The sequence below is a fragment of the Rutilus rutilus genome, assembly GCF_951802725.1.
Source record: "Rutilus rutilus genome assembly, chromosome: 10".
NCBI classification, from domain to species: Eukaryota; Metazoa; Chordata; class Actinopteri; order Cypriniformes; family Leuciscidae; genus Rutilus; species Rutilus rutilus.
The window spans coordinates 7,654,698-7,679,135 of NC_140215.1; the positions used below are offsets into that span (position 1 = coordinate 7,654,698).

The 24,438-nt window shown below is 37.1% G+C and overlaps 1 protein-coding gene across 1 annotated transcript in view; it reads left to right on the forward strand.

The window, feature by feature from the left end:
* Positions 1-24,438, forward strand: part of ccdc141 (coiled-coil domain containing 141) — a 71,579-nt gene that overhangs the window by 43,439 nt on the left and 3,702 nt on the right. Inside the window, exons 4-25 of the mRNA XM_084421005.1 lie at positions 2,117-2,225; positions 2,532-2,785; positions 3,839-3,958; positions 7,402-7,596; positions 8,767-8,939; positions 9,087-9,228; positions 9,906-10,025; positions 10,151-10,342; positions 10,440-10,619; positions 10,752-10,931; positions 11,049-11,174; positions 11,262-11,450; positions 12,046-12,207; positions 12,435-12,584; positions 17,230-17,370; positions 17,546-17,743; positions 18,048-18,231; positions 18,706-18,818; positions 18,920-18,982; positions 19,479-20,015; positions 20,748-21,577; positions 22,501-22,673. Of these exons, the coding sequence (XP_084277131.1) occupies positions 2,117-2,225; positions 2,532-2,785; positions 3,839-3,958; positions 7,402-7,596; positions 8,767-8,939; positions 9,087-9,228; positions 9,906-10,025; positions 10,151-10,342; positions 10,440-10,619; positions 10,752-10,931; positions 11,049-11,174; positions 11,262-11,450; positions 12,046-12,207; positions 12,435-12,584; positions 17,230-17,370; positions 17,546-17,743; positions 18,048-18,231; positions 18,706-18,818; positions 18,920-18,982; positions 19,479-20,015; positions 20,748-21,577; positions 22,501-22,673 (4,531 nt within the window). The remainder of the gene's footprint in view (positions 1-2,116; positions 2,226-2,531; positions 2,786-3,838; positions 3,959-7,401; positions 7,597-8,766; positions 8,940-9,086; positions 9,229-9,905; positions 10,026-10,150; positions 10,343-10,439; positions 10,620-10,751; positions 10,932-11,048; positions 11,175-11,261; positions 11,451-12,045; positions 12,208-12,434; positions 12,585-17,229; positions 17,371-17,545; positions 17,744-18,047; positions 18,232-18,705; positions 18,819-18,919; positions 18,983-19,478; positions 20,016-20,747; positions 21,578-22,500; positions 22,674-24,438) is intronic.

A 24,438-nucleotide genomic window follows, 5' to 3' on the forward strand; every position in this document is an offset into this window, starting at 1 on the left:
AACTTTGACTCACAATAGCTACATCCATCTGATCGGCCTCTTACCATGAACACACTGCTGAAGTTTCATCAAGATCAGTTAATGTATGCAGAAGTTATTCCACTTCCGTGTTTCTCTTTTCTCGCCATAAATTCGATTCCTCGCCACAGCCAAACCGTTCGAGATATCAAAAATCTGTCCGCAATTTAGCATCCTCAAAGTCTTGACTACATGCACACCGAGTTTGAAGGGGACACGGTGAATTTTCTAGGAGGAGTATTTCACATTCCACAGCAAGCGTTTTCCAAACAACCCATAATAGCCGACTTCCTGTTGGGCTGGCGTAAAACTTGACCGGGGTAAAGTTGTTCGGCCCGATGAGATCTATATGTGTACCGAGTTTCATATTAATTCATGCGAGCGTGTTTGATATATGGATCAAGTTTTAGAACCCCGTTCAAGGGGGCGCTGTTGAGCCCCCCAGCCACGCCCGGGTACCAGCTTCAGCCCGGCCCTGATGGCCGTGGGTTCTGACCTGTTTGCAAAGTTTCAAGAGTTTTTGAGCACGTTAAGGACCCCAAAAGCCCCTGAAACCTTGATTAACAATATAAAAGCAATAGTCAAATCCCCCCCTCCCCTCACACACACACAGACACAGAGAGAGGGAGAGAAAATTCTTCAGAAAATCCACATTCAAACCAAAATATCTCTCTTCCTGTTGGTCGGAGATGGTTCATGTAAATTAGAAAGTTGTCCGTCTTGATGAGAACAATACACATACCAAGTTTTGTGATTCTAGGAAAAACTAAACCCCCATTTTTGACTAAAGGTGGCGCTACTGAGCCATTCCACCACCCCCGTTTCTGAAAAAGTCTACTGGCTAATAAATGTGATGTGTCTGTTGAGTTTCATGCAATTTCAAGTATGTTAAGAGTCTTAAAAGCATCAAAAAAGAATATTAAAGTTTGATGCATTGCCACGGCAACAGTATATAAGATATCAATAATCCTTTCACAGGTTTACATCTGCCATGTGTCTACATTGTACACATAAAGTTTGAAGCAAATCGGGTAAAAATAAGACACTGATTTCAAAGCATTTTGAAAGTGATGTACTTCCTGCTGCCTGTTGGTGGCGCTATAACTTTGACTCACAATAGTCACATCTGTGCGATCGGCCTCTTACAACGAACACACTGCTGAAGTTTCATCAAGATCAGTTAATGTATGCAGAAGTTATAACACACTTCCTGTTTCATTTTTTCGCCATAAATTTGTTTCCTCGCCACGGCCAAACCGTTCGAGATATCAAAAATCCGTCCGCAATTTAGCATCCTCAATGTCTTGACTTCATGCACACCGAGTTTGGAGGCGAATCGATGAATTCCCTAGGAGGAGTACATTAAATTCCACAGCATGCGTTTCCAAACAACGCTAAATAGCCAACTTCCTGTTTGGCTGGCGTAAAACTTAGAGCACGAAAGTTGTTCGGCCGGATGAGATCTATATGTGTACCGAGTTTCATATTATTACATGCAAGCGTGTTTGATTTATGGACACGTGTTCGGATCCCGTTCCAGGGGGCGCTGTCGAGCCCCCCTGCCACGCCCGGGTACCAGCTTCAGTCCGGCCCTGATGGCCGCGGGTTCTGACGTGTGTGCAAAATTTCAAGAGTTTTCGAGCATGTTAAGAGCCCCAAAAGTGCCCGAAAGGTTGACAAAATAATAATAATAATAATAATAATAATAATAATAAATAATCCTACCGGAAACAATAGGGCCTTCGCCCTTTCAGGGCTTGGGCCCTAATAATAATAATAATAATCCTACCGAAAACAATAGGGCCTTCGCCCTTTCAGGGCTTGGGCCCTAATAATCCTACCGGAAACAATAGGGCCTTCGCCCTTTCAGGGCTTGGGCCCTAAATATATTAAAACAGTTAAGTTAAACTGTAATAATATTTCATAATACAATTTTACTGTATTCCCGATTAAATAAATGCAGCCTTGTTGAGACTTCTTTCAAAAACATGTAAAAAAATCGTATCGCCTCTAAACTTGAATGCTTGAATCATATTTCTTTAAGCCTCTTAATCTTACCAGTCTTTTCAGCTGCCTTTAAAAACTTTTTCGATTATAGTTTGCCATCAGGATAGACGAAGCTGAGGACTTTCAGAGTGTTGGCCAGAAGTCGACCACTGCAGACAACATGAATGAACTGCTTCAGAGACACGGCACTATTAGAAGAGGTAAGAGATTTGTTCCCCAGGTTTGTCTGTCAATCAAACTAAATAACTATAGGCACCATTCTGAACACCCTTGCAACTCACAGCCACCAAAGCAACCAGAACACCAAAGCAACTGACTAATGATGCACCCAACACCCTAGCAGCAAGTACAAAGTCCGTAGTGGAAGCTTTGTTAGATTGACAGTAAAAAACACTGTAATGAGATCATCATCATATGAACGTCAAAATAAGTCTGCACAGAGTTTTTTGTTATCTGTCATAGACACTGTAGGATCAAACACACCAAAGCTTGTGCTCTATCCTCAGGGATGTTGGAGAAGTCAATGCTGGTGTTGAAAAAGAGTCGTGAATTGCTGGAATTTTTGAAGGACTTCCAGTCCGAGAAGGCCCTGCAGTATGACAGAGCTTCTCATGGGGCCAGAAGCAGCTTTGGAAAGGTTGAAGGTCTAATGGAGATTCTGCAGGACAGACGCAGGCAAGTGGACATTTGCATGAGACATCAGCAGCATGAGCTGGAAACAATCCACCGCATTTGCCAGTGGGAGCGACAGGAACAGGAGGTAAGCCACTCTGCCAGAAGAAAAAGTCATTTTTAGTATAGAAACTGGATATAATGTGTCTCAAGTTAAGTAAAACAAATTCTGTAAAAGAAGATATGCCATCAGCTGCACCTGGACTTGCAACAGAAGAGTGTAAGAGGCACTATTTTTAAGTGTTCGGCTTGGAATTTTTTTTTTATTTTTTTTTTAGTTTTCTGGATGCTACAGCTACGCCGCCAGGTCCAAGACAATACTGGCTAGTGCAACATTAAAATTTACTGATTGCCTACCACATGACCTCAGAATAAAATGAAAACAGTAAATGTCTTGCTGTGCTGCATAAAGGGCTCTGCAGAAACCAGTCACAATCCTGACATTACTGCCATTGTGCAATGAATAGCTTGGTAATAAAATATGATGAATATAGCTAGCGTGAAAGTCATAATTTTCATGATAGTGGCTTTTTGTTGTGTTCACTTAATTTGTACAAACTCTCACATAGTAAAGGTTACTCAAGCTCAAATGCACTCTGCAAAAACATGCTGATGACCGGCTGCCTTTTAAAAATGTTGAACTAAAATAACTGTCCAGCATACTTAACATGCTGAGAGGGGACAGGGCACATACTTGTGTTTGATATGATCCCAGTGGATGCTCTTACTGCTTTCACTAATGTTTTGAATCACAGTGTTAAAATAATAATAAATGTATACTGCTGAATTAAAAAACTGTGAATCAAATAATATTTAAGATTATCAAATAAAAAAAAACAATTAAAGGAAAAAAACTGACAGTCAGATGTTTTTGCTTCCATTGGAGCTCTTTAGAACATACCTACACTAATCTTGCTGGAAAACATGATCATCAGGTTTTATGTATGTCAGATCTGTACTGCTGTCATTAAAGACAGCAAAAATTTTTTAATATATAAAGTACTTTAATCTATTTTTTATGCTGATCATTTGTAATTTAATTTTGAATTCAATTGTAAAGTTTACTACACAATTATACTTCAGGTCTCACACTTCTCACACTGTTGCATCTTAAAACTGTGTAATGTGTGCTTTTAAACAGGTAACACAATGGTTTAAGGAAAAGACTACTTTGGTCTTGGAAAAAAGTCAGCTGGGTTCATCTCTGTCAGAAAATGAGGACTTACTACATGAATGCAAAGAGTTTGAACAGAAAGCCAAGGTAAGAGATCACTTTTTAAAGGGATAGTTCACTTTGAAATAAAATTTTGGTATGTTTTAGCTTACCTCAAGGGCATCCAAGATGTAGGTGTCTTTTTTTCCGCAGTAGTTTCAATTTTGATATTTTTAGGTCAAACCGTTCTTGTCTGTCAGTCATATAATGCAGGTCGATGGTCACTGTCTCAAAACACAAGCACAGAGTCCAAATTAAAACAATTCCCCATCGTCCAAATTAAACAATTCCCCATCGTAAGTACACATTGATGGCCTAAGACACGAAACGAGCGGTTTGTGTGAGAAAACGAACAGTATTTATATCGTTGTTATCTCTTGAACACAGCACACGTCCAAATGATCTGACGGCGCGGGCGGGTATAGATATATAAATAGATGTCGCCTTGGCTACTGCAGTTCATTGGAACAAAACCGTAGCCAAGCGACATCTAGTGTATACATCTATACCCGCCCGCGGGCGGGTATAGAAGTATACACTATATGTCGCCTTCGCTACTGCAGTTCATTGGAACGAAACCGTAGCCAAGGCGACATCTATGTATATATCTATACCCGCCCGCGCCGTCAGATCATTTGGACGTGTGCTGTGTTCAAGAGATAGCAACGATATAAATACTGTTCGTTTTCTCACACAAACCGCTCGTTTCGTGTCTTAGGCCATCAATGTGTACTTACGATGGGGAATTGTTTAATTTGGACGATGGGGAATTGTTTTAATTTGGACTCTGTGCTTGTGTTTTGAGACAGTGACCATCGACCTGCATTATATGACTGACAGACAAGAACGGTTTGACCTAAAAATATCAAAATTGAAACTACTGCGGAAACAAAGACACCTACATCTTGGATGCCCTTGAGGTAAGCTAAAACATATCAAAAATTAATTTCAAAGTGAACTATCCCTTTAATAAACATTTGGCTTCAGTTTAAATTCACAGTAAAATAAAATAAATGTAAAATAAATCACATATGCCTTAATATATTGGATAAAATATTAAACCTAGTGGGGTTCAAGATGGAAAACATACAGTATTTTTTTCTCACAATACAATGAGTAAATGTCATAATTTAATTTTAAATAATTGTATTGCCATCTTTGCTCTGTCTCAGGTGTCATGTGCTGTTTCAAAACAAAACACATTCCTCCAGTTTCACAGACAAGGCTTAAAGGATTAGTTCACCCCAAAATGAAAATTTCCTAATAATTTACTCACCCCAATGTCATCCAAGATATCCATGTCTTTCTTTCCTCAGTGGGAGAGAAATTATGTTTTTTGAGGAAAACATTTCTGGATTTTTCTTCTAACAATGGACTTCATTGGTTACCATCGTTTTTAAGTCCAAATCAATGCAGTTTCAAAAGTCTTTGAAGTGTTTAAAAGGGCTGTACGCGATCACAGCTGAAGAAGAGGTTGTTATCTAGCGAAACGATATGTCATTTTCGATTCTTTTTTATAATTTATAGACTTTTTACCTTCAATAGTTCGGATTGAGCTGATCAACAAACGGACAGGGAACTACGTCATCACGTTGAAAGGTCACGCCGGCACGCTCAAAAAACATAATTTCTCTCCCACTGAGGAAAGAAAGACATTGGGGTGAGATATTGCAGATAGTGAGATATTGCACTGACATATCTTAAAATATGTCAGTGCCATTGTTTTGTCTCAAGATGCACATAAGTATTGTTTTTCTCTAAGGCATTATTATAGAAGCTACTTAAAGGTGCTCTAAGCGATGTTGGGTAACGTCACTTCTTGTTGACGGTCAAAGTATTGTCAAACAAAACGGAGACTAGCTCGACCCTCCCTCCTCCTCATCCCGTCCCCTCCCTCCTCCTCATCCCGTCCCCTCCCCCTCCCTTCCGTGCTTCCTGAAACAGTCATGAATTCCTGACTTTGTGTGTTCCTTCTCCTTTTCCCTCTTCTTTGATATTTGTTCATTGGAACGTCGTCTCTTTGGCCGTGTGTCGGCCATATCAAAATTTACATTTACATTTTACATTTAGTCATTTAGCAGACGCTTTTATCCAAAGCGACTTACAAATTAGGACTAAATTAAGCGAGTCATCATGAAGAGGCAAAAACAATGCAAGAAGTGCTCAAAATACGAAGTTCAGGCATTATTCAGAGTAGCATAAGCCCGATAAGTGAGGTTTTGAAGGGAAAGGGAAGGTTTTTTTTTTTTTTATGAGGTTAAGTGCTCACGGAAGAGATGGGTTTTCAGCTGTCTTTTGAATGTTGTCAGGGATTCTGCATTCCGGATGAGGGTGGGGAGAGCGTTCCACCAGCATGGAACTGTGAATGAGAATGTTCTGGAAAGTGATTTTGTGGCTTTCTGTGATGGAACCACGAGATGTCGCTCTTTGACCGATCGTAGGCTTCTGGTAGGGATGTAGACTCGTAGGAGTGAGTGAAAGTAGGAGGGAGCTGAGCAAAATTCAAGAGAATATAATTCTAACGTTAGTCGTTGTCTAGGACATCTCTCCTCTGTCTAACTTCCCTCTTCATGCTTCTCTCTCCTCCACTCCCCACACCCCCCTTCATGTGCACGTGCACTAGCCCCACCAACCACCAACCCCAAATCATTCTTGTAGGTTATTGGCTGGAACACTGTTTGTTATGTTTCGTGGTCCAGGCTGGGCCAGTTTGTTTTTGTTGCCGTTTGTTGGAGCCTGGGCTGTCTACAGAGACCGCGTTTTTTTTTACAGTGTGTTCAGGGGACAGGCAGCAAGCGGATAGTGAGGAATTTGCTGTATGTGACAAAAAATGTTTCAGCCTAAAAAACGTGTGACATCGCTTAGTGCACCTTTAAATGTCCTAATTGAACTAAGGCCTAATCCTGGCTTAATCTAATCCCTGTCTGTGAAACCAGGCCATTGTGTTTTAATTGATTAAATCTATAATTAATGTACAGGTCTTTGTCCACAAAATCACTTTTCCATCCTGTTTTTGTTCTATCACATTCAAACATCTATTTTACTAGCTAAAGCCAGACATCAGGATGTGACATCATTTTGGTGGGAAAACAACACAGACATCAGTAAAAAAACAAACATTTTTTTTTAATAATAATAGTATACATTAAATAAATACTTTTAATAAAAAAGAAATGTGTATGGTATTATATAACTTTCAAAATTAAATTGACATCATCATGTAATTTAAAACCCTCACTGAGCCACAGCTAAAGTAACTTTAGATCTCTATTTCTGAACTGTTAATCTACTTGCCATTGTGTAAAATAATCAAGTTATAATTAATAAAGTGTCTGAGCTTGACCACAGCACATTACTTAAAATCTGATATAGAAATAGCTGCTAATATTACAGCACACACATATTCTTTTCCAGTTTAAAAGGTACTTCATATCAGGACTAGCACAAATAATACTGTTTGTCTTTGCGTTTCATACTGTATCTTCCTTCAGGACTGGGGTGTGCTGGTCGAGAGGTTACTACAGCAGGCATCAGATCTGCTTTCCTCGAATGAGTCCACACAACTTCAGCGCTTGTCAGAGAAGAGTGAGAACCTCAAAACTACACACGAGCAGTTCTGGAGCCTCATGATGAATCGTCTGGCTCATCTACAGGAGAGCAATGCCTTTTACAGCAGTGCTAATAAAGTATGCACTGTAGTGTAGTAGCACTTCACATGCTTTGACTAAGTTGAGGTTTGGATAACTGAGCTGACAGAGCTCTAACTCTTGGTAAACACTTCAGCGGCTGTATTTCTTCTGAGCGCACTCTAGTGACTTATGTGTTTTGTTGTTGGAGGTAGTACCCCCTAGTGGAGATGTAAATTGTAATAATATGAGTGTGGATTATAAAGAGAGCATACATTGATATCAAGCTGTTTGGTCATGACATCAAATTGTAGGCTAACCTGGAAGGCTAATTTGCATTGGATTCCCTCAGGAATAAAAGTTTTTAAGGCCTGTGATTAACATTACTTGAAGAAACGTTCACATTTTTAACAAAACATCAATGACACGTATACCTTAAAGGTGAATTTTGTTGTGTGCTTATAGAATGTAAGTTGATATTAATTAATGCAGAGTGTGTAAAACCTGGAAATATCAGGGAAATTTAAAATTGCATAATATATTTAATGTTACTTGCATTACATGACTAAAATTGAAGTTGGTGATGTAATTGTCACAGGCTGTCAAACACGCATGAATCCAAAAAGAATAAACAGTCTTTAATAATTAACAGGAAGAATATGCTGGAGAATCAAAACAGCAACTACACCATTACAGAAACTTTTACTTTCAGATTACTTTTGACCAAACTTGTTTATTGCATTGCATTGAATTGAATAAGATAGGAACTGCAGGGGGTTTGTGAGTTTAATGAGAAGCAAATAATTAAATAAATTACAACAAATTAAAATAAATCATTTTAAAATAATAACAAAAAAACAGTTTGAAAGACAAAAGCCTTCCAAAGACATTGCAATATATTGTTAAATGTGACAATTCAAATAATGATTAGTGTTCGTCAGGAGTTGATTCAATATGCAATGTTGAGAAAACCCTCCTCAAAAGTGGGATGATTTCTGTAAATCCAGTGGTCAAATGCTTTGTGGACTCTCTCTTTTCTGTGTAATTACCCACCTGACTAATGGCTGGTCTGTTCCACAAAACTGGAAGACTTTCTGAATGTATATAAGTGCAAGGCTTTTTTTTAGAAAGGACCATTTAAAAGCAGAAGAATTAGTGAGAATCAAATTCAATCCACATTTATGTATTAAATACAAAGGTTTTATGAAATTATATATTTTTTGTCATCAGGCATTTGAGGTGCTGGGCACGATAGAGATTGCTATAAAGGAGCTGAAGACTCAACCTCTGTCATTACCTGAGCTTGCTAGGAAACATGAAGAGTTTTCACGCAGTATAAAAGACACATCCACCGAGCCTCTTCAGAGAGGTCAGCTGTTCCTTCAGAAGCTTGACCCACAAAGGTGAGAAGACAAAGAGCAGATGCTACAGTGTGTTTAAAAAAAGACCCTATCACAGCTGATATCCAGACTCCAGGTTTTTCCGTGGATTGGGATGCTCTGTGCAATGTCAGGCATCTGTGTTTGTTTGTTTGTTTGTTTGTTTGTTAGTCCTCAAGTTGGAGGGCTACAAAGGATGCTGGGATACATCAAAGAGAGAATTGAGGTTCTGAGCCATGAGTGTCATGCCCACAGAGAGCTAACAGGCAAAAGGCAGCAGCTGGTGTCCTCATTCGAAGAACTGGTGGCTAAGGTATAGAAAAACGAGATGGTCTCTCTTCACTGCTTTAAGACACCTCTAATAAGACAGAATTATGGGCGAAACAAGATTTTTTGATACATTATTTTTTAAATGATTGTAATAAATAATAATACTTAAAATTCAAAGACATCATTTATATTAAGTATTTATACATTATAGTTGTATTTGCTGTTGCCTTTCTAATCAAATGCAAAAATATAATTATTATTTACGGTTGACTTTCTATTCATGCTGATTAAAAACAAATCAAATTTATTTATCTAATGTCACAAAATATGTAAATTTATTGGCACATTTCTCCACCTAATAATAATAAAAAATTATACACCATTGTTGTCATTGCGGTTGCCTTAATGCTGAAAGGACAAATACAATTTATTTATAATAATAATAATAATTTTAAAACAATTTATTTATGTATTTTTATTTATGGATCATGGTTATATTTTCTCTTGCCTGTATGCTGATTAAACTAAACAAATGCAAAAATGTATTATTTATTTGTTTATTTATTTTAACCTGTTTTCCTGAGATTCACGCTTAAACTCTTTTCTTTTTTTTAAATGCATCATTAGATTGTTTATTATATGTCAATAAATGTGGCTTAATATTTCACAGTAGCTTGCTGAAAAGTGTATATATTTCCTCAATGATCTGAATCTCTACAGGTCTCTGCTTGGATTAAGAGCAGCAACAGTATCCTGTCTGCCAGCACAGAGCCTGGTTCATCTCTAACTGAGGCTGAGGACACCCTTAACAAGCATGTTGAGCTACTCTCACAGTCTCAGGTGTCTTTATACTCGCCTACACTGAGAGTACAATATGATATGGAAAGTTCAAAGTGAATTGTGTTATTTTATACAACTCCTATAAAGTTCTACTCGTTGTAAACCGTGGTGTTTTTGTCCTGCAGGATGCTATGAGAGAATCAGAGGCTATAACTAGTTTTATAAAAGAACTAAAGGGACTGGAATCCTCAGAGACAGTCGAGTTTTCGAACAAAGCTTCACTTCTGGCAGAGGAGATGAAAACATTGGTGAGGAACATATCATCACACGTGGAGAGCCTCAGGCCCTATGTGGACTTTCTGCGCTGTGCAGATGAGGTATGGTTATATATTTATGACATATATTTATTGTAACGAAGTACCCAGTTAGACTAAGGCCAATAGTCCAATGATGATATTTTCTGTGGTGGCACAGGTTGAGGAGCAGATAAGGACTCTTCAGGAATGCTACAAGAACAAGCCAGAGGAAGAGGAGGAAAATGAAGGAGCAGGTGCATCCATGAAGGAAGTGTTGGATGCTAAGTGGCAGTCATTGCTGCAGAGGTTTTTCACCATGCAGGATCTAGGCAACAACTTTATTAACTCATCTAACATGGTAAGAAACGCTGTAGAGCATTTTATCACAAGCTTAACAATAAGTGGTCTTTACAAATCTATGACAGTGTCTCGGGGGTTTAAACAAACAGTAAATAAATATTTAGTGTGCATGGATTTATTTATTTTGCAGATCAGTGGCAACCTGAATCTAAACGTTAAAGCAGCAGGGCATGTTGTAGAAAAATATATGGAGACACTGACCAGGAAGAAATCTGAACTAGCAGACTTGTGGACATCCTGGCAACTTCATTACAGTCAGATAAAATCTGTGAAGAAGCAATGGAAAAAATGTAAAGATCAACTTAAAAAGGTAACTTGGGATTTCACTTGGAAATACATCAGAATATGGCAATTTGTGAAATGTTGGCCCATCCATGTTATTTTCAATTATTTGAGCATTTAAAGAGACTGCACATGTTGCCTGCAGGTTCTTCATGATTTAAGGGCATTGGAGGAGATTTTTGCTCCAGCATCAAAGGTTGATTTGGGGGGTGATCCTCAGTCTGTGTATAAACTACAGGAGAAATTCAACTCTGTAAAGCCAGAATTCCTGGTGAGAGAAGACTTTTTGCTTTCTCATTAGTGCTTATGATTTGTTTGAGCAACTTTACAACTAACCTACATTTTAAAACCTTCATAGCAACTGAATGCAGAGGTGGAATTCCTGGTTAAAACATCCGAGCTGCTCGGCTTAAAGGGGATACCAGTGAAAGAGAAGAACGAGAAAGTTTCTGAGCTTCTGCAGCTACATCAGCATATCAGAGACAAAATCAGGGAGTATGAAACCGTTCTCAGTATGGCCGGTAAATTTCACCAGCTTTATCAAGAGGTAAAGTCCCGTTTCTGTCAGAACACTTTATAGAATTAGAGAAATCAGATATTGTGATGGATTTAAAATCAGAATTGATATGTACTGTTAATAGATGGACACCTTCTCATTCTTTATTATTGATATTTTCAGTTTGAGTAATAAATAATTAAAGCATGAGAATTAAATAGTGATGCAGAAAATTTAAAAGCATCTTCAGTCACCAACCAAGCTGCACATTCTTTTAGCCAGCGTCACAAGTTACATCCTGACAACTATAAATTGTGACTAAGCACTAATAATAGTAGTTGTAAAAATAATAATAATAATAATCATCATTCACTAATTGGATGCATTTGTTTTAAACAGTACTGAACAAGTACTGAATGTTATTACCATATGCTGGACACTTGTTGCCTGTTTTTCTTTACCTTAACTACCATGGCCAGCTCATTAAAAATAATATTTTTTATTTTTAAGTTTTGTAGACAAATATACATTTTGGTTAACCAATAGTAGAACTACTAGTAGCAATAATAATTATATTACATTACATTAGATGCTGACATTTGGAGCCTAAGCATAATTAATTGGTTTTTACTTTATTTTATTTTAGTTGGATACCGTCTTACACACAGAACCAGTGACGGTGTTTAGTGACACCAGTCAGGCCAGGACTCAGTTGACTCAGCACCAAGAGAGGCAGAGTCACATCCGCCATCTGTATAAGCTGGCCCTCTCGCTGGGTGCAGACCTCACCAACACTGTGCAGCAGTCGGTGCGTTGATCTATTAACAATATTTCATGCCCTCAGTGTCTTCAAAAAATCCATGCATTATTTGGATTTCCTTACCTGAATTGTTTAACTTTTTATTTTATTTAATTTTTTTTACATAATGTCAACAGAACATGTGAAACCATGCTGTTGATGCATTAACAATACTCATTGATTTGATAGAAACTGCCACAAATTACCATCCTTTTCCCCCTTCTTTATGCTCCAAGCATGTGCTGGTGTTGTCAGTGCAGCAGTTACATGAGAAACTGGTAAAGTTGGAGAGAGGAAGCACTGACTGGATCGCTGAGGCTAATAAGTGTGAAGAGAGTTTGATAAGCAACGTCCACTTCTGCCTTCATAAGGAAGAAATCAGTGAGGTGAGTATTGTATGTGTGTGTCAGTTGGTCAGGGTTTAGGTCATTTACTAATCTGTAGTGATCTCTGACCTACTAATCTCATCAGAGGTGCACATGAGGAAGAACACAGGAAGAAAGATAATATAATATAAGTGTTTATTTGCACTTGTCTGTGTTTTTCCCCATGAGGTACACTTATAATATTTTTGTGCCCAAAGCAATCATAACTTAACTCAAAGAGATGTTATTTGCTGTTGTGCTATTAAGACTCCAGTTAAAATCGACCATTATGCTTGTGAAACAAGACTGTTGGGTCCAATATAGTTGTTAATGGTCCCCTCCCTCACAGCTTCTTTGCAAAGCCTGCATTGTATTGTGCAAAGCAATGGTGGATTTAAATGTGCAAAAAATGGCAGTCGTTTTTTCAAATGTATTCATCTTAACGTTGGAAAGTACAGAACAAGCCAATTTTAGCAGCTTAAGTTTCAACAAATGACCTTTTTTCACTGGGGAAGAAATGTTGGGTTCTGGAAGTTAGTATGTTTTAATTTTTTCAGATCACTGAAGCTTTGATTCCTCATGATCCCCTTTTAACTGAAGAAGGATTTTGGTCCAGCCCTTACTGTCTGTCATTTTCCTTAAAGATGTGTTAATGTCCCAGCCCATAGATCCAGGGCTCAGCAACACATGTGTTGGCTAACTCTCATTGTCACTCTCCCTGAATTATTTATAGCTTGTTAAATTTAGCATGTGAACTGCAGGGTTTGTCTTTCCCTCTGTTGACTGAGGGATCCTGCCATTTGTCTCTCATCACTTCAGATAGCAGGAAGGATTCCACCCTTATCACATACTTAATGCCCCCCAACCACAAAACCAACAGTCAATCCCCAGGATTACACTGCAAGCCTCCCAGGGCACTTTCCTATCACGACTCAGTTTCATGATGTCCTTTATGATTTTTGATTACAGCACAAATTGGTTTATGTGTAAGAGGAAAACAGACATATTCACTTATCTTTCTTTTTCTTTTTTTAAGCTGCCACATGGACTGCAAAAAATGTTAACAATAGTTTAATTTTAGAGATTGGTGAGAGGCAACATAAATAATTTCAAACATTTTAGAATGTCTTCATAAAAACATGTGTTACTGTTGTGATAATATTATATTCTCTGTCTCCCTCTAGAGGAGAACAATTTCATTTTTTTCCTCTCTGAATGAATAAGCACAGGCATATAGACCAGTGATTCTAAACTAGGGGTCTGGGGTCCATTAGGGGGCCTCAGCAAACTTTTATAGATGTATCAAGATGATGTAAAATAAAGACAAAACAGGCATTAAAATAAGCTTGAAATTCAATATATTTCTAAAACATTTTGTTTTTTAAAATAAATTTTTTAAGTTTTCTTTGAATAATTATAAAACTGTGATTTCTATACTTTCATTTAAATTAATAAAATCGTATAAATCCATGGCCGTTTTATACATTTTATTAATATAATTTCAGCTCTAAAATATTTCATCTGGTTGATGCAGTCTATATGCTTAATCCTTATTCACTAAATCATGAACAACTGGCAAAATCATGGAGCCTATTATTGTTGTGGGCAATGGGGGGGTCTTTGAGTCAAAAAAGGTTGAGAACCACTGGTTTAGACCTGTGACATATTGGAAGGTTTTGTGAACTGTTTAATGCACGGTCACTTTCTTTTTTCTTTGCAAGTTATGTTTTTGGTCTTTTTGTGCCTTTATTTGATAGGACAGTAGAGATTTTGACAGGAAAGCGTGGGGTGGAGAGAGATGGGAAGGGGATGGGCAAAGGACCTCGAGCTGGGAATCGAACTCGGGTCGCCGGAGGCGCAGTTGCGCTATATGTCGGCGCGTTAACCATGGGGCTATTGGCGCCGACAATGCACTGTCACTTTCTGAAGATAACTGGAGAATTAAAAAAACATTTGATATTTTCACAAGGAGATTTCACGCAAAGACATGGGTTGCATTGAACCAATTAAAATCATGGGTCTCTATTAGTAAATCAGCATTCCAGAACCCTTGTATCTATATCTTACTCCTGAGTAGAAGTCAAAATTCAAAGCTTCTTAAACATATCCAAGTTAACCATGCCGCGTGATGTCATGCTATTTCAATGTATGACTGCTGCAAGACTGTAAATAGAGCAAAGACATTTCTAAAAGTAGCTGTACTTTATAGAGTCTGTACATGTTCTGGTTTTATGCGAACATCTCTAGTGTGGCTTTAAAATGTAGGGAGTCTTCACTTCATTTGGATTGGTGCATGCATAGACTATGAAAACTTTTTTAAGAAATGAAAACGTATAAGGGTTCCGTACAGTACTGTTCAAAAGAATGGGGTGGATAAGATTTTATTATATTTTTGAAAGAAGTCTCTGGCTGCATTTATTTGATCAAATACAGTAAAAACAGTACTATTGTGAAACACGATTACCATTTAAAATAACTGTTTTCTATTTTAATATACTTTAAAATGTAGTTTGTTTCTGTGATGCAAAGCTGAATTTTCAATGTTGAAAACAATATTATATTTTTGTGGAAACCATGATCAGGATTCTTTTATGAATAGAAAATTCAAAAGAATAGCATTTATTTGTAATTGTTGTAACAATGTTTAAAGTCTTTACTGTCACTTTTGAACAATGTAATGCATCCTCACTGGAAAAAAACAAAATGTCCCCAAACTTTTGAACAATAGTGTATAGTATGTGATCGACAGCAAAAATGGAGAGAATAATACATTTTTAATTAAACTGTAAATCACCACAGAATAAAGCATGACTCAACATAGTATCAAATTCAATGTCCATGTGAGTCACCATATTGTTGTCACGTCAGTCATGCATCGATCCACCATCCAGTCATAAATATTATGCATGAGTAAACAAGCTGATATTTTAGCTTGGACAGTTGCTGCTGTTCATCTGCAAGGAGGAGTGACTCTATTTCTCTTACTGTGAGTTCACAAGTCCAGTGTACTGCTTACAGAAGCTTTCATATGTTACTGAAAGGATATTTCACTGTAGTCGTGCTGACTCCTTTATATTTTAGAGTTGAATTAGAAGTAACATTTCTTACTGTCCTGTTAAGTAGTGGATCTAATTGCACTCAAGATGGCCATCAATGACTTACATCTTTATTATGCTGTGATATTCACCAGTTTGGTCTACAGAAACCCCTCATTCCTTGTTTTACAGATCACAAGGCCATGAAAAAACAGTGCCACCATAAATGTTTACTGAGCACAGTTTGAGTAAGTTGTTTAGATGGGAACCATTAATGTGGTTAAACTGAACTTTCTTCCATGCATCTCCCTCTGTTTGGGCTGCAGCAGAAATTTCCTCTACAGCCCCCTGTTGGAAAAATCCAGTAAGACAATCATGAGGCTTCTTTAACAGGCTCTAAGCTGGGCTGCAGCTGTCTTTGGGCGACACTTGAGCCTGTCATTTGGAGACAGGACACCATTGCAAAAGCTCATCAGGCTGGACAGAAATGGATCTGCATTATAAAACATCCACCTGTCTGACAATTAATCCCTCTAAAATAATCCCCCTGGACTCACCGAACTGCACTCTGCCCTCTGCTAGAGATCCTCCCCACATACATGTACAACTAATCTCATATGTGGTTACACGTTTCATAATCAGCATGTTAAGCGAGGCGGATATTGTGGTTTTAGAAAGGGGTTTCAAAGGGATAGTTCAACCTAAAATTTGGGTTGGGGTTGGGGCACTGAAGTCTCAAAACAATAACATCCTGCATTTAATAATAATAATACCAACACCATGAGGATATGCGATTCCCCTTTAAAAACATTTACCATATGGATTTGGCATGGCAGAAAACTTTTTTTATTAGAAAGCTCATTTTATTATAGCCTAATTAAAAGCGGTTATACAATTTCATTGCGATTTCACAAAGTTCCATTATTATCAGTGAAGCTGATGCACAATAAATGTCTTACTGCTTATTATAACGAGAGGATTGCCAATATTCTTTATTACGGAGAAAACTGATCCTCGACCAGCATTTATGGACAGCTTTTCCTCCTAAAAGCAATCAGAAACATATGGAAGCTTGTTTCCACCACGGAATAAAAAAACAAAACAAGATATTTGCGACTTTTTATCTCACAATTCTGTTATACACACAAATGCAACTGTACATCACACAAGTCTGACTTTATTAGGGATGGGCATTTCAAGCAAAAATAATATTCAATGATCGCTGGGAATTATTCGATTATTACTCGAAAATCGCACCCCTCCCCCACATGCTCAGCGTTAAAACTGTGTTTGCTCAAATCCCGCTTCAACATTAAATTTCTCTGTACTTTACTATACATGCTGTGGCACTTATATATTAGGCTACCCAAAATTTCTCCTTGTGTGTTTTTTGTGTGTTTTATTTTAGTGTTCTTGTTACACGTTACATGTAGTTACTGTAGTATTAACTATGAACCTAATCCTAACCCCTAACCCTAAAATACATGCAGTTAATTATATTAAAATTCTTTACAATTTCTTAACTTGTGGACATACTATTTCTTCATTCACCCTTAGCTGTCTTTTAGTGGAGTGTTTTAGGCACTTTTTAGGCACTTATTTACATGTTTTTCCTGAATCCTTTATTTTAGATGAGAGAGTCCTTTAAAGATCTCAAAAAGAAATTCAACAATTTGAAATTCAACTACATGAAGAAAACCGAGAAGTCGAGAAACGTAAAGGTGGTGAAAAATCAGCTCCAGCAAATTGAGATTTACATTGAAAAGCTGCAGGTAAGGAAGCCCTCTTTTACTTGCACTCATTTTATTAATGTTTTCTTCAGAATCTTTGGCTCAGCAGTGACACAATTATACAGACATATACCTAAAGGAGATTTCTTCCTTTTGTTTAATGCTTTGAGAGTCTTATATTTATATAATGTAACATTCAAATCCCTCCCTTTTGTAGGTTTTGAAGAAGAAGCTGCAAGCGTTCACTCTGAAAGTCTCCAGCAGCAGTGAGAGGCATTTAATTGGCAACAGCCTCAGAGAGATTGAGGATGCCTTAAATGAGCTGCAGAGACAGGTGTGCGACTTTGACAGGGCAGTGGAGGAGTACAAACAGAACCTGGATATGAATGTCAAGCTCCAGCAAGCCTTAGAGGAGGTGGGGTGCACCAGGAACATACAGTATAATGAGCCAATAGGAGCTACTATCACAATTCAGCAGCAATTTTACATGTTCAATTTATAATCCTGGTGTGGAATTTATAGAATTTTTAATTTCCTTCAAAGTTTTACATTTCTGTTTACTCTTACATCTTCCCATTACTAATGCTGCTAAATTAAGTTGAAACAAAAAGAATTGGCTTTGCTTTAACTTATGTTTGCCTTCAAAGCAGTCGCTCAGTAAATGTCTATAAATAGTCTCTGAAAATAGTCTCTCCTCTCACCTTTCATTTTAAACACAGTATCAGTTCTGGTGCGACGAGGCAAGTTCCACAGTTGTCCGTGTGGGTAAATATTCCTCCCAATGTAAGACTAAGGAAGCAGTCAGCTCTCTCTACAAACAGTTTGAAAAATTTGTGTGGCCCACAATACCACAGCAAGAGGAGAGAATAAGCCAGATCACAGAGCTGGCAGTGCGGCTACATGGTGAGAAACTGAGAATGCATTCTGAAATATTGTTTGGAGGAATGTATTCTTTAGCATTCCAATGAATAGAACAGAGCATATAACCCTCGTTTATTTATGTTACTTCTTAGAGAGTCCAATGTGTAAACGCAATAGCAGCAATTTGGGAATTAATAGTTTTAACCCTTAAAATTCTTTATAATGTTCCTCTGATCAATTTAAAAGCTAGAATTACTCAACTTTGACATAATGTGCTTTTACAAGGTGGACATGGACTTATCCAACATAGTAGCAAATGTTTCGGGTCAATTCCACCCCATCAGAAACACTAGAACAATATGATAAAACAAATCCAGTTAAACAACTGGCAGGCGTGTCAAAATGATTTTTTCCCCAATGTTTTCATGTTATACTGTAGATATAACCCTGAAGGACATTTAGTTAGTCAGTTGAAGTGTTGTGGGCCTTACAGTGTGACTGATTTTTTAAATGTAGGTGCTGAAGATGGAAAGAAATATATGGAGAAAACAATTAACAAACACCATGAAATTGTGGAATCAATAAAAGAACTCTCAAATGGACTACTGGACCTTGAGGCCAAACTTCAGGTGATGAAAACACCAAACATAATATTGTACTTGGTACATCCATCTGAGATTATTTATGAAATATACTTTTACCAATATTTTCAAATGAACTCTTTCTGTAGCTAGAGACTTTGAAACAACCTCTTACACCTGAAGACAACAACAAACGGGACACCATTGATACGGTAAACACCAGTAACGCTTTGACTTACAATTTCAAACATGCCAGAATTACATCGTCCTTCATTTTGTTATTGTTACATTCCATTTAAAATGCAGGAAATTACAATTAAAGTTCAATTACAAAAAACAAAAAAAATCAAGGCATGTTTTCCCTGTTTGTAAATAAAATATGTGAATATACTTGTGTGAATATTTGATGTATATGATCTAAAGGAATCATTAGTTCAGAGTTTTGAATCGATTAATTGAACTAATTCACAGAAATTAATCAAACTTGCAACGGAGACAAATCACAAGACAAGGATCATAAAACCAGTGTAATGATGGTCTTAGTTCGGTGCCTTTAAGGAAACATAATAGACAAATATAATGGGTATTTACTCAGTCCATTATTCAACGTTGTTTAATTTTGTCATCAGCAAAGGCATTGCAAATATATCATATATATTCAGAAAATCGCTTAACCATAAACCATACTTTTTTCTGTTGCCACTTCAGTCTGAACCAAAGGAAAGTGGACATACCCCTGAGATGACAGGCCCACACTGTACTAAAGAGATGCCTGTCGGCAAGAATCCAGAAAACAAGAAACCTCAGCTTCGCAAAGCACAAAGCCAAGATCTGCCAGACATGCATCATCCAGAGCATCAAAAAGTGCTACAAGAGACCAGGTTGCACACCCAGGAGGCCTATTCCAAGACCAGCAAAGTGGAGACCATCATGTGCAAATCTACTATAGAGAGGAGAGAGGAAATGCACACTTCCATCTCTAACTCCCACACCATTAATGTGAGCCATTCCCCTGTGGAGCGGGATAAGAAGAGTCACACTATGCAGCAAACCAAGAGAGACTCACAAGAAACTCCTCCTCCTCCACCACCACCTCCACGAGATCCAACTTTATCTCGCCCCATCATCATAGATATCCAAAGGGAGTTGCATGGTACAGAGAAACAGCATCCTCTTCAGAAGACCAACTCTGAGGACAAATATCAGGCCTGTAGTAGAAATCATCCTTTTCTCTCATATTCCAAGGTGAGCCTTGTTTGACATAAGAGTCATTCAATGGAAAGGTGCCTTTTGCCATTTTGAAAAGGTTTGATTGACTGATTTATTTACTTAGGCAAATTATAAGTAAGATTTGAATAATTCTATTCGACCAAGAATAGGCCTATTCTTTAAGTGACTGATAAATCCTGTTTTACTTAAATTTATTTATTTATTTTTAAATAAATTATATATATATATATATATATATATATTATTTTTACATCCTGGCCATGTCTTGGTACTTTTTAATAAAAAATGTTTTAATAATTTCTATGGCTGGTTATACAGACATGTCAAATGCATATACTCTTTTAAACTATGTATAAATAATACACCATAATCACATAAAATATCTGGTAACACTTTATTTCAATAGTCCACTTTAGACATTCGACTAACTATAAGCAACTGTGTATCTACATGTCATCTCTCATGAGATTTAATAACTCTCATGTATTTTTGAGTTAATATATTTACTTTCCTGTCCTGTGTGCCATTGTTGTAGTCCTGTGTAGTTTTTCCCCTCGAGGGCCAACACGGTGGAGCCGGCGGAGCTGGAGACCAAAAAACTACACAGGACTACAACAATGACACACAGGACGAGAAACAGGAATGTAACAATATTTAAGCTTGTAAATGCTAACTAACAAAATATGGTAACAAAAAATTATTTTACAGTCATTCTTTTCTCTTTATTTGTGTGTTTTATTTCTATAGACGGCAGCTGACCATTCTTTAGAGGAGGACTTTTTGTCACATGGGACTCCAGAGCCAGCAGTTCCTGTTGGAAGTGTACCAGAGGGTGAGTTCCAGCCTGACCATCTCACTGAGGAGTCGCTCTCCAATGATGAATATGAGTGCACCTCCCCAGATGACATCTCCCTGCCTCCCTTATCTGAGACTCCAGAATCCAACATTATTCAGTCAGAAAATGACCTTGATGATGGCTATTGCGTGAGCTCTCACAGTCATCGCGTTAACCAATACAGCCACCAGTTCCACTCCCAGCAGGGTGACACCCTAAACCAGAGGCAACAGGAGTGGATGTCGTGCCAGGCCGAGAGCTACCCATCTCCCACCACTGGCTCGGGGGCCAGATTTAGAGCAGAATCATCCTCCTTTCTTCAAAGCCCCCTCACAGTACCTGCTCCTAGTCTTGTGTCAAACACCATCTCCAGCATCTTAAAGAAATCTGGCAACCCACCACCAGGCAGCATCACTGAAACGCTTTACTCAGTGCATGAGAGTCATACTGATATGCAAAAGTGTGTGCACGAGTCCAGTATGGGTCAATGCCACAGTGCTCAGCCCAATAACATGCATGCTACCCCAACCCCATTAACCACAGAGCTGGACTCGGATCTCTGCAAGCCTACAGCCATTCGAGAGGAGATCAGGCGGGCAACTTCCAAAAAGGTTATGGGCAAACTGGCAGGTGGCACAGGTCCTAACTTCTCCAAACCCTTGTCTAATACCACGGTAATGGAGGGCTCTCCGGTGACACTGGAGGTGGAAGTCACTGGATTCCCTGAGCCTACATTAACCTGGTGGGTAGCTTATAACAAACTTGACCTATAAACTAACATTCTTTGCTATTTCTTCGATATAATATAATATAATATAATGTAATATAACATAATTTAATGTAATGTATAATATAACAATTTAATGTATAATATAATATAATATAATATAATATAATATAATATAATATAGTATAATATAATATAAGTGTTCAGTAGTTTGGGGTCAGAAAGATTTTAAAGAAATTTAGAAGGAAAGATAGAAATATTTCAGGAAGGATGCAGCAAATTGTTTAAAAGTGATAGCAAAGACATATATAACGGAAGACTTAACACTTATTAATATATAAAAAAATTAAAACAGTTATTTTAAATTGAAATGATATTTCACAATATTACTGTTTTTACTGTATTTTGATCAAATAAATTTGGACTTCTTTCAAAAACATTAAAAAAAATTGTACCGCCCTAAACTTTTGAATGGTGGTGTAGTATATAGAGATTAATAATTATCGGAATACTTTTGTTTCTAAATGGGTGGCAAATTCTCATTATTATACAACATATAGATCAATATCCAGTTTTTAAAAACTAAAAATTCATCACAAAGCCCAGTATTTGTAGTTCAGATAGATGACCAATTATGTAGACATATATTTGTGTCTGCCTGCATGAAGCAGGTTTGTTGAGAAAAGTTGACGTATTCCATTCATTTTGATTCCATTTCATTTGAACGATTTAATTTCTCTTCCACTGTCATGCATATCCATTCATACTAACTTTTTAATCTAGATTTCCTGTAGCTAACATTTCCTTAGTTTGTATGCATTTTCTGTATACCTTCAACTTTAACATACCTCTAATTTCTCTCTTCCATTGAGTCTGTATTAATGAGTGCCCTTTTTTGCTGTGGTGTGATTGTGTGACATAATTCACTCTTTGTTTAGGTTCAAGAATGGACACAAACTGGCCAATGATGAGCACATTGAACTGTCCCATAAAGAAGGCAAACATGCATTGTTCATTCACAGCTCTGCAGTGAGAGACTCTGGGCAGTATATGGTTACTGCCTCAAACTCAGCTGGCACAATCTCGTCCAGCTCCATGCTACAGGTCAAAGGTAACAGCAGCCCTGATTTTGACGTTCTCAAACTGGACTGGCACACCTGCTTTTGCACCCTCTGTTTCTTCTTGTGGCTTCTCTATCTGCTGTTGTTATAACGGACACTTGCCATTAACATAAGGAAAACTCATTGATGTGGACTCTTTACTTTTGAACCTTTTTCACATGTCACAAAACCACTGGTGTGCACAAAATTAACTGTCTTTGCACAAATATAAGAGCACATGGGTAGATATAAAAACTCTTTTGACGCATCTTCTGGTGTGATGTGCTTTACTCCATCTAAAACGAATTATTCTTTTATAATTTAATGCATGCAGCTCTATTATTTTGTTCGGAAAAACAACATTGAATATCTGTAGTTAAAAAAATTATGCTGTCACGCTGCAGGACAATGCAGTGAACTAGAGAAGGCAAAAAGGTGTTTTGAAATAGTGATCAGTCACAGGACCTAAATATACACTTAACCTTATACATCCATATAAATGTTAACATAAAAAATGTGTGTTTTTTATTTGTTTGTTTTTTAATTAAAAATGTATGCATCAACTAACCACATATTTGTTCATTTTGGCTATAACACTGAAATCACTATAACAATGTTTTGCAATAATCAAATTCAACATGAGATTAATTATTATTTTTCTTAATATATTATGCAAGTTGCAATGGATCTGCATACAATTCCCTTTGTGATGGTAATGAAGCCCTGGTCTGCTCTCCAGTTATTTATAGTTACAGTTCTGAAATAACATGTTCAGCATTTTGCAATTAAATTATTTATTTTTAAAGAGTTTGTGTTTTTTTTTTTTTTTTTTTTTACAAATCCACTTCCAGATCTTAAGGAAATGGTTCAATAAGGAAAATTTATTTATCAGTCACTCACCCTCATTGTCCTTTCAAATCTGTATGACTGCAGAACACAAAAGAAGGTATTTTGAAGAATATATAGGCCTATATGTTTTGCCCATACAATGAAAGTAAATGGGGTCCAAAAATAAATAAATAAATAAATTGTACACACCAACCAACCAACAACCAAATAAATAAATACATACATAGGTAAGTAAACAAGCCCAACAAGCTCTCAATAATTTGCAACTACATGTCCACTAACTCTCATTAGAGTATTAGTTGACTGTTGGGTTAGGGTTCGGGTAAGTAGAATAAGTTGACGTACTTAGTAGAATGTCTGTTGGGGAACCATCAAAATAAAGTGGTAGCAGGTATTAAGCACAGTCTACTAATACTCTAATGGCTCTGATGGTAGTTGACATGTAATTGCAAAGGTACAGTACCTACAGTTAGTAGAATGTCCAAAGTGAAACATCAAAATAAAGTGTTACCAACATTTGTTGTATTAAGTTATATTTATTGAACTTTCCATAATTATCCAGATAAATTATAAATATAATACATAAATGATCATAAATTAAGGTAACTTAACCTTTTGGAACAGTGATTAATCTAAAGCAAGCCACACTTAATATTAGGTGTCTTTAACTATTATGTACTTGCATTAAACAAATGTTTTATTGTGTTCACTTTTTATTGCAAAACACTTTTGCTGATATTGAGGTTGGTATTTTTTAAATATAAGTGCAATGTAAAAACATGTACACAATACATTGTATCAAATGATTGATTTAAATGTTAGTACATAGTTAAATACACTTAATATAAAGCCTTATATTTCTAGATGAAATTTATAGTGACCCTTTTATACAGTTCAAAGGGCTTCATATCTAACTTGCCAACACTA